General features: G+C 33.8%; 2 protein-coding genes across 3 annotated transcripts; both read left to right on the plus strand.

The window, feature by feature from the left end:
- The first annotated feature begins 381 nt into the window (after positions 1 to 381).
- LOC123272415 lies at positions 382 to 1,713 on the plus strand. The gene has a single exon (XM_044739209.1). The coding sequence runs from the start codon at positions 382 to 384 to the stop codon at positions 1,711 to 1,713; it is 1,332 nt and encodes a 443-aa protein (XP_044595144.1).
- A 1,933-nt stretch (positions 1,714 to 3,646) lies between these two features.
- On the plus strand, positions 3,647 to 9,016 carry LOC123275534. Of its 2 annotated transcripts, none has more exons than XM_044743704.1 (3): positions 3,647 to 3,829; positions 4,511 to 4,922; positions 8,645 to 9,016. In XM_044743704.1, the coding sequence occupies exons 1-3, from the start codon at positions 3,653 to 3,655 to the stop codon at positions 8,668 to 8,670; spliced, it is 615 nt and encodes a 204-aa protein (XP_044599639.1). In that variant the 5' UTR covers positions 3,647 to 3,652; the 3' UTR covers positions 8,671 to 9,016. The 2 variants fall into 2 exon arrangements, with proteins under 2 accessions (XP_044599639.1, XP_044599645.1); XM_044743710.1 differs by having other exon boundaries at positions 4,511 to 4,718.
- The last annotated feature ends 2,121 nt before the right edge of the window (positions 9,017 to 11,137 follow it).

Consider the following 11,137-nt stretch of genomic DNA (forward strand, 5'->3'; position numbering starts at 1 on the left):
GAATTCGCGTCACCCAAAGAGTATCTCGTAGAAGTTGCTCGGTCCCATTTACGCTTTTTATACACACTTGCGTGTGTGCGCACGTGTTCGTGTGTAGGTTTTCAGAAACGAACACACACTTCCACGACGTCCATTATCCTAGCACGTGTGTTTAGACAAAAGCTGAAGTCATTAATAAATTTTATTACTAAATCACATGTATTCGGTCCCACACGTTGCTGGCTGTATTCAGTTGAGTGGCAAAAGCGAGGATTACCTCATGCCCACATTTTGGTTTGGTTAATCGACAAAATCCGTCCTGAAGAAATAGATAATATAATTTCTGCAGAAATTCCCGATCCGTCTACTGATCAATTGCTGTTTGATATTGTTACAGCAAACATGATTCATGGCCCATGCGGTACTTTTAATCGTTCATCGCCTTGCATGTCAGATGGAAAATGTACAAAAAATTTCCCTAAAGATTTCACTAACGATACAATCACAAATGTCGACGGATATCCAATATATCGTCGAAGGAATCCAGATAATGGCGGACAATCATTTATTAAAAACATCAGCAACACAGACATTGATATTGACAATCGTTGGGTCGTGCCATATTCGCCCCTGCTGAGCAAAACATACAATGCTCATATTAATGTTGAGTTCTGCAGTTCTGTGAAGAGCATCAAATACATTTGCAAGTATGTCCATAAAGGCAGTGACATGGCGGTGTTTAGAGTGGAAAATACCAATGTGAATGCTCCTCCAGTAAATAAAAACGATGAAATAACGCTCTACCAAATAGGTCGGTACATCAGCTCCAATAAAGCTGTTTGGCGTATCTTTGGTTTTCCAATTCATGAACGGGATCCAGCAGTTGTTCAGTTAGCCGTTCATCTTGAAAATGGTCAGCGTGTATATTTCACGAACGAGACAGTGATTGATCGTGCTATAAATCCACCAAAAACTACACTCACTGAATTTTTTGAATTGTGTAATCGTGCGGATGATTTTGGTGCCTTTGCACGTACTTTACTCTATTCACAAGTACCACGCTATTTCACATGGGCTCAAACAAAACAAAGGATACCCCGCAAGCAAGGCTCACCAGTTGATGCATGCCCCAATTTATTCAAATCAAACGCCTTGGGGCGAGTATTTACAGTGAATCCAAGACAGACTGAGTGCTTTTATCTTCGACTATTGTTGATTAATGTTACTGGCCCATTGTCATTTCAAGATATACGTAAAGTGAATGGGCAACAGTATACAACGTATAAAGATGCATGCCTTGCACTCGGCTTGCTAGAAGATGACAATCAGTGGGAATGTATGCTTGCTGAAGCAGCATTGAACTGTACAGCAATACAAATTCGTCTACTATTCGCTATAGTGTTGACTACATGTTTTCCAGCCCGAGCAGAGATATTGTGGGATAATCACAAAGATTCAATGACTGATGATATATTGCATCAACATCGTACACGGTGTAACGATCTAGCGATAACATTCAGCGACGATATGTACAATGAAGCATTGATTGCTATTGAGGATCTTTGCATTATCATTGCCAACTTACCACTCAGTCATTTCGGTATGAATTCGCCAAATCGAGGTGCAACTGATTTAATGAACACTGAAATGAATCGTGAAATGCAGTATAACACTGTAGAAACGACGGCGATAGTTACTGTTAAGAGTACAAGATTTTCTTGTTCAGTTACTTAATTATTTAAGTCTTTAATATACTTTATATTTGTATTTGCCGCTCAAAGCGACAACTAAATCAATATTGATTTATACGGAGATAGCGTCGGTCTACGCGCAGGCTAGCTGCGCATACGACTCACTCTCCGGCTTGCTCGCTGTGGCTTGCACATCTTGTTGCTTGGACGCTTGACTGTTCGTGTGCTACTAGTTACAACTCAAGCATCCTTATTAATATTGATAACATTATTATACGTATTTTACTTGATAGCTAAGATTGTTTAGAAGTGTTTTATATTTAATATAAGATTAAATAAACTTAGATTCAGATTAAACTAAAATCTTGTGTTCCACTTTTATTTATAAACCCGACAGGTTATGGGCCCAGTGCACGCTTCCACTGCGTACGTGATTTATTTATTAAAAATAAATTGGGTAAAGTGATTGATCACAAGGTAAGAGTATTTATGAATATTTATTTAGAAAAGATATTCTGGAAAATAAATAAAAGAATATAAGACGTAATTATAGATGAACAAAAGCATGCATGCATAGAAAATATAAAACGTAATGAATACGTTTTAATAGACGCTTAATTTAGATAACTTAAAAAGATTTGATAAATATTTATTTATTTAATTAAATAAATTCATAGATGACTGAAAATATTTTTTTAATATATTAGATGGTGACAAATAGATTTAATTTAAGTAGATGATGAAATCGCTAATGAGGCCGGTAGACGCTAAAAATTAAAGATGTCGGCCAACTGCGTCACAATAACTATAGTACACGAGTATCACGTGTATTACAATAGTATGTTTAGATTTTGATTTCTAGAAGATGTTTTAAATTAAATTTTAAAAGTGAATTATTAATTTTAATAATTATAAAAAAAAAAAATGTATTTTGACATGTCAGTGATATTAATTAATATAAAATACATATTAAAGCTATTTCGGTAACTTTGGCTATGCGACGCTTGTGTTCGGCATCAAGTAGCTTATAGTTTGTGAGGTTGTTTGTTTGCATAATGTATCCCGAGTGTGTGCGTGATCAACCGCCTTCAACGTTGTTTTATTGCCGTGCGTAAAACTATACGTTGGAATAGGTGTGCATACTCGAGGTGGTGCTGTGTAAATGATCAATCTTGCGTTTCAAATTAAAGTGAATTGCTGTGCGTTTATTTTAATTTAGAAGCACGAAACAGATCCAATATTAAGAAGAGTATCGGGTACTAGATGAATAGAATTTTAGAATATTAATAATAAGAGATAGATGATAAATTATTAATTAAATGCATATTTAATTAAATTTAAATTCTGTTTCATAAAATCCGAAATAGATGTCAGAGTCAGACAAAGCTCTACTGGAAGATAATGACAGTGAAGAGATGTTTGAACATGTTGAACAAGATTCTGGAAATACTGAGAAGGACCCAGCATTACAGATTAAGACTGAGAAAACTGAGGACACGCTCCACAGTTTGTCTCAATTCCGCAAAGGATTAATGCAACAAACAAATGGTAATAATCCGGAATCATCAACAAAATCTAGTGACATTAAAGATGTAAAAGTGTCACTTGAAAGGATGAAACATTTCTCAACTCCTGTCAAACCAGGCCAGTCGATGAGTAAGTAATGATTATAAAATAATTTAGAAGCTGTAAACATAATTAGAAGACACACTTTAAGAAAAGATGAAAGTGTTTAAGAGTAGTTAGATGAGGCCTATTTAGATGTATAAAGATGTATAGATGTTAAGAAAATCCCAGATACTAATTAAGATTACATGTTTACAGATAAAGATGACAATATAGATGATGTTACAGATGATGGTAAGAATGACAGCAAAGATGATGGTGCAGATGATGACTTTAAAGACAAGAGTGAACAGACCAAGATTAAGATTAGAAGCAGTGAAAAGATGTTAATGCTTGGTCATAAGAATTTAGAAGACATGAAGAGGTTGATGTTGGAGTCAAACAAGCAGACTCAAGAGATGGCAGCGTCAATTGGAAAAACAGCTAGGAGACTCGAGGAAGTCTCTATTGCAATGTTAGATGCACTAAAGGTGATGACAAAAGGTTATCAATCAGAGTTAGATCGAGAAAAGATTAAAGCAGAAGCAGCAAAGGTAAAGAATTCACATAAATTTCCTACTTTCCCAAATAAGAATGATTTAGAAGTTACAAATGGGAATAGTACTATCTCTAGAGATTTGAATGTAATTAAAGATGCATTACTATCAAATCAAAGTAAGATTAACGTTAGAAGAGATTATAGATTAACTCAAAAATCAAACTATAATATCTGGTTTGATTATTTAAAATCAGAACTTACTAGTTGTGATTTATTAGATGTAATAGATGAAAATAACAGTAATGATAATAACTTATCAAATTCAATGAATAATAAAAGAAAATGCCTTGTTAGAGATATTATTATTAATCATTTAGATGAAAATTATCACAAGAGAATTCTTGAGATTTCTGAACCCGTAGAAATTTTAAAAAGAATTAAAGAATGTAGAAAAGAACAGATAAACCTTACATCAAGTTCAGTTAGAAAAAGATTGTATTCAATTAAGATGAAAAAGAATGAGAAGGTCAATGACTTCTGTGAAAGATTTGACCAGATCATTAGAGAATATGATTCTTGCGGAGATGGAGAAAAATTAACTGAGCAAGAGATTAGATCAGCTTTTTATCAAGCTATAACCCCTGTAACTCCTCAACTAATGTCCGCAGATTTTCTTAAGAGATCTCAGTCAAAAGAGATGATGACATTAGATGAAATGAAATCTTTTATTCTACAGTTAGAAGCAGAAAAGAAGACCGGAGATAGAGATGATACTGTTAAAGCACAGATAGCAAAATTTGACAGCAAGACAAGATGTTACAGATGTGCTAAGACTGGACATAGAATCGAGGACTGTCCATTGTCAAAAGACTTGTGGTTTTGCTATTTTTTCCAGGACATTAAAAATCACAAAGGTGCAGAATGCAAGGAAGGAAGACTCAAAAGTAAGATTTTGAATAATGATAATATAAAATCTAGAGGTAAAGTAGATAGACGAGGTTTTATTAAAGTTAGAAATAATGTGAATTCTAAGCCATATAATAATGATAGACGTTTTAAGAATTGTAATAAGAATAATCAACAGTCAGCTCAAAATGCACCTAAACGGGACAGTAGAAGTGCAAAAAGAGTGACTGATGAAAGACAAGGTAAGAAATTATTAAATGAAGATTTAATAGATGAGATCAAATTTATTGCTGATTCAGGAGCAACAGATCACATAGTAAAAAATCGATTGATATTAAGCAATTTTGAAAAATGTGAAAATAAAGTAATTAAGAGTGCCAATAAGAATAAATCGGCTGATATTTCAATAGATGGAAAAGGCGATCTTTTGCTCTACATGAATCAAGATAACAAGATAATTAAATTATCAAATGTTATCAGTGCTAAAGATGTATCAGATAATTTATTATCATTAAGAAAATTAGTAGATAAAGGATTTAAGATTTATTTAGATGATAAGACTTTGAGAGTATTTAGTGAAAATTTAGAAGAAATAATACTAGAAGGAATATATGAACAACCCAACTGGATCTTGAACTTCAAAGTTAAGAATTACATCGACGACAAAAACAAATTAGATTGGGAATACAATACTTATCGTTGTAAAGCTGTAATGATTCAAGAAGATGACACCGATGAATCAGAAGTAGATTTACAAAGGAAGGAGGGAGATTCAGAAAACATAGAGGTCAAGGATTCTTCAATTAGGAGGGAGGAAGAAGTTACAACACCTCCAGAAATAGAACAACATCCTGAAAATCCAGATGATGACATGTTTAATTGGGATTCTAGTTTAATAACTAGAAATACAATTAAGTTAGATGACATCGAGAGCATTAAGAATTTAGAAGAGCTATTCACATCAAATCCATTAGAGCAAGGGACAACAGAGTCAAGTAAAATAAATGAAGCTATGTTATGGCATGTAAGACTTGGTCATGCTTCATTAAATTATCTCAAGAAGTTACAGAAAGTATACAGTAAATTAGAAAAAGTTAGATTTGATGATTCAATTCTAGATTGTGAAATATGTTTTATGTCAAAGATGCAAAAATTACCATTTAAAGAAGTTAGAAGACGAGCATCAAGACCATTACAAATAATACATACGGACATGATGGGTCCAATAAAACCAACTTCACACCCAGGACACAAAAGATTTATTAATGTGTACATAGATGATTACTCCAGATTAGCTAGAGCATACCCAGTAAAGACTAAAGATGAATCAGGAGAAACATTAGAAAAATTTCTAATATCTACAAGAAATTTACTCGGCAAAGATGAAAAAGTATGCTACGTTAGATCGGACCAAGGAACAGAATTCACTGGTGGAAAATTTCTAGAGGTTTTAAGAAAAGAAAAGATAGAATTAGAATTAACACCGCCTTATACCCCTGAACACAATGGAGTCTCTGAAAGATTCAACGCTACGTTGCAGAGAAAAGTCAGAACCTATATGTTAGATTCTGGTTTACCCAAGAGTATGTGGGAGTTAGCAGTGGACGCAGCTGTTCACTCATACAACCGAACACCACATAAATCTATAGATTATGATGTACCATTGATGAAATTTAATAAGAATGAAAATTGTCATTTTGATAAAATTAAAAGATTTGGATGTATTGGATATATTAGAATTCCAAAACCAGAGCACAAGTTCAGCGAGAGAGCAATCAAAGCTGTAATGGTGGGATATAAACCCACAGGATACTTGTTATGGCACCCAAGTACTGGAAAATTTCTAGAGTCACGACATATTAGATTCAATGAAAAATTAGTGTACAAAGGTGTATATAAGAATAAACAAACAGAAGAAACTGAAGATGAAATTAGTTGGAAGTCAGATGAAAATGTACGAAATAATTTAGAAGACAAAATCAACGAAGAAAAGGAGAAACCGGAACAAAGAAAAAGAGGAAGACCCCGTAAAAATCCACTAGATGTTAAAAACTTAATTGAAAAGAAGAATTCATCAGAAGAAATTAGACCATGTACTAGAGGTGAGATGAAAAGAAAATTAGAATCTGGAAAAGATAAATTGATTGAAGACATAAGCTTTGCAAAAAGTGTCAACATGTCTGAAGATCAATCTAAGATGGATGAACAAGAATTAATAAGATGTTTAATTACTTCTTTAAACAAAGAACCTATTAACTATGATGAGGCAAGCAACTCAAGAGAAAGATGTCAATGGATGAAGGCTATCAAAGATGAATTGGACTCAATAACTAAAAATGATGTCTGGGAATTCGTAGATTTGAAAGAAGCAAGTAAAATTGAAGGAAAATTAAATATCATTGATTCAAGATGGGTATTTAAAAAGAAAGTAGAAGTAAATAAAGATGTACTTTATAAAGCACGACTAGTATGTCGAGGTTTTAAAGATAAGAATGATTATGATTTAAAAGATACATATTCGCCAGTATCTAGACTATCACTCATACGAGCATTACTTTCAATAGTAAATAAATATGATCTAGAAATCTGTCAATATGATGTGAAAACTGCATTCCTTTATGGAAATTTAGATGAAGACATTTACATGAAGATACCAGAAGGTCTAGATGTAGATGAAAAGACAAAACAAACAAAGATACTTAAATTAAAGAAATCTTTGTATGGATTAAAAGTAAGTCCTAAGAAGTGGAATATAAAATTCAATCAAGTGGTAAAAGAAATTGGTCTCGAAAATGATTTACATGAACCATGTTTATACACTTGGAGGAAAAATGGAATTGTAGCTGTACTGCTAATTTATGTAGATGACATTTTAGCTGCTAGCAATGATCCAAAGAAGTTAGATGAAATTGGAAATCATTTATGTAAGAATTTTGAGATGAAAGTTCTTGGTGAACCCAAGAAATTTCTTGGAATTGAGATAGAAATAGAGAAGAGAAATACATCATATTAAATCAAAGTAGCTATATAGAAAGCATTTTAGACAGATTTAAGATGACTGACTGTAACCCGCAGAATACCCCAATGGTTACTAGACAAGCTGAAAATAGAAGTAAAAGAAGAAAATTGGAAGAGTTAGAATCATCTGAACGTGAACAATCATCAATCACTAGAAAAGCTCCATACAGAGAGGCAATTGGAAGTCTTATGTACTTAGCAAATGGAACTAGACCAGATATTTCGTTTGCTGTACATTACTTAGCTAGAAAACAATTAAGTGCTACCGAAGATGACTGGAAAGATGTTATAAGAATTTTGAGATATTTGAAAGGTACAGTAAATTCAAACCTGAAATATACAGGTAACTCAGATGACTTAGAAGCTTTCTCAGATGCTAGTTTCAGAGATAATGATGACTCCACGTCATCAGGAGGATATATTATTAGACTTTTTGGTGACGTAATTGCTTGGAGAAGTCACAAACAGAATTACGTTACATTGTCAACCTGTCAAGCAGAATATTTGGCAATGAGTGATGCTTGTCAAGAGATAATATCTTTAGATAAAGCAATTAGATTTGTAATTGGAAAGACATTATTTCCTACTACTATTTGGTGAGATAACAAGTCAGCAGACGACTGTACTAAGAAGGATGGAAGTCATAAACTTAAGATGTTCGATAACAGCGTAAATGAAATTAGATTAGAATTACTAGAACGAGAGAAAACAGGTAGTAGAAAACACATGGCACAAACCCATGGTGATTTGATTAAACAATGTGTTAATGAAAATAGAATAAGAGTTTGTTGGATTTCTACAAAAGAAAATTTGGCTGATATACTAACTAAGCCACTACCTGCAGAACCTTTTAGATACTTAAGAGATAAATTATTAGATTAAACAATTAGAAGTATATTAGAAGCTATTTAGAATTAATTATAATTATTATTTCATTATGTTACAGAGAAACCTAATGACAGAAAGAAGTAGAGCAGTGGAAGCTGGAAACAAGAAAATGGAGGGAGTGTTAAGAGTACAAGATTTTCTTGTTCAGTTACTTAATTATTTAAGTCTTTAATATACTTTATATTTGTATTTGCCGCTCAAAGCGACAACTAAATCAATATTGATTTATACGGAGATAGCGTCGGTCTACGCGCAGGCTAGCTGCGCATACGACTCACTCTCCGGCTTGCTCGCTGTGGCTTGCACATCTTGTTGCTTGGACGCTTGACTGTTCGTGTGCTACTAGTTACAACTCAAGCATCCTTATTAATATTGATAACATTATTATACGTATTTTACTTGATAGCTAAGATTGTTTAGAAGTGTTTTATATTTAATATAAGATTAAATAAACTTAGATTCAGATTAAACTAAAATCTTGTGTTCCACTTTTATTTATAAACCCGACAGTTACTCGCAATGTCCCACTAATGAATGAGGAACAAAGAACCATTTACGACCGCATTATGCTCGCAGTTTCAGCAGGACAAGGTGGGTTCTTCTTTTTAGATGCACCAGGTGGAACTGGCAAGACATTCCTTATTTCGCTAATTCTCGCCAAAATACGATCCAATAATGGCATCGCATTGGCCGTTGCATCATCGGCCATTGCGGCAACTTTATTGGATGGAGGCAGAACAGCTCATTCAGTATTTAAGCTATCACTAAATATTCAAAATAACCCTGACGCAGTGTGCAACATAAAAAAACAATCGTCCATAGCCACAGTGCTGAAACAGTGTAAAATTATCATCTGGGATGAATGTACTATGGCACACAAACATTCGCTTAAGGCGGTGAACAGGACATTGAAAGATATTAAAAACAACGACAAACTATTTGGTGGCACTCTGTTAGTCCTTTCAGGTGACTTCAAACAAACACTTCCCGTCATTCCACGTTCAACATACGCTGATGAAATCAACGCCTGCTTAAAATCATCGACATTGTGGCGTAATGTTGAAATAGTACAGCTGAAAGTAAATATGCGCGTTCAAATGCTTCAAGATCCATCCGCTGAAACATTCTCAAAACAACTCTTAGATATCGGCGATGGAAAAGTCACTATAGCTGAAACTGGATACATAAAATTAGCGAATGATTTCTGCACAATCATTGATTCGCAAGATGCTCTCATTGAACAAATATTTCCCGATGTACACACGAATTACATAAATCTCGAGTGGCTTGCAGAAAGAGCAATGTTAACTGCAAAAAAATTGGACGTTGACATTTTAAATCTGAAGATACAACAGTTATTGCCAGGGGACTTGGTATCATATAAATCTATTGATACAGTTTGCGATGACACTGAAGCTGTAAATTTTCCAACAGAGTTTTTGAACTCACTAGATTTGCCAGGCATGCCACCACATAACTTACAATTGAAGGTTGGATCTCCAATTATTTTACTTCGTAATTTGAACCCGCCACGGCTATGCAACGGTACGCGATTAGTCATTAAAAAATTAATGAAAAACGTTATCGAAGGCACCATTTTAAATGGCAAGTTTCGAGGTGAAAATATATTGATACCACGAATACCTATTATACCCACAGATGTGCCAATTCAATTTAAGCGTATTCAATTTCTGATTAGATTGGCATTTGCAATGACTATTAATAAATCCCAAGGCCAAACAATGTCTGTTTGTGGCTTAGATTTGAGCACACCATGTTTTTCACACGGACAATTATACGTTGCATGCTCTCGAGTGGGTAAACCATCAAGTTTGTTTGTATTAGCTAAAGACGGGCTAACAAAAAATATTGTTCACACTGCAGCATTAAGAGATTAATATTATGTAATTAATTAATTATATAAATAATTATTACTTTTAATAAATTAAAACAATTAATGTTTGGTGTTTTGTTATTTTTAAACAACATTTCCTCATCGTTCACAGCGCTCCAGGCCTTTTTCACTCATATTCCACATCCTTATACACTTCCAATAAGTTAGTAATTTTTTTTCTACACTAGAAATTCTCTAGAAATTATTCACATGGCAAAACAACGTTTGCCGGGTCAGCTAATTGTAAAGTTCTGTGACGATATAAGACAAGCGGTGAATGAGTCAAAGGTTTCAATTGCGATCTCGTTTGACCTTAGCACGACCTTTGATTCTGTTAATCACAAAAGATTATCATGTAAATTGTCATCTATGAACATTTCAAATTCAGCCGTTGATTGGATTGGATCTTATTTAGCAAACAGAAAGCAGTCCGTACGCTCTAACGAAAGTAACTCGTCGTGGGAAGAAATTGTAAGTGGTGTACTTCAGGGAAGTGTGCTTGGTCCGTTATTATTCTCACTATACATCACAGATCTAGCTAAACGTTTAGATTGCCAATACTTATTCTATGCTGATGACTTACTGATATACCTTTCTTGCCATCTTTCTCAAATCAGTGTTTGTGTGAATAAGCTTAACGGTGAAATAATAAAAATC

Source organism: Cotesia glomerata, linkage group LG1 (genome assembly GCF_020080835.1).
Source record: "Cotesia glomerata isolate CgM1 linkage group LG1, MPM_Cglom_v2.3, whole genome shotgun sequence".
NCBI lineage: Eukaryota > Metazoa > Arthropoda > Insecta > Hymenoptera > Braconidae > Cotesia > Cotesia glomerata.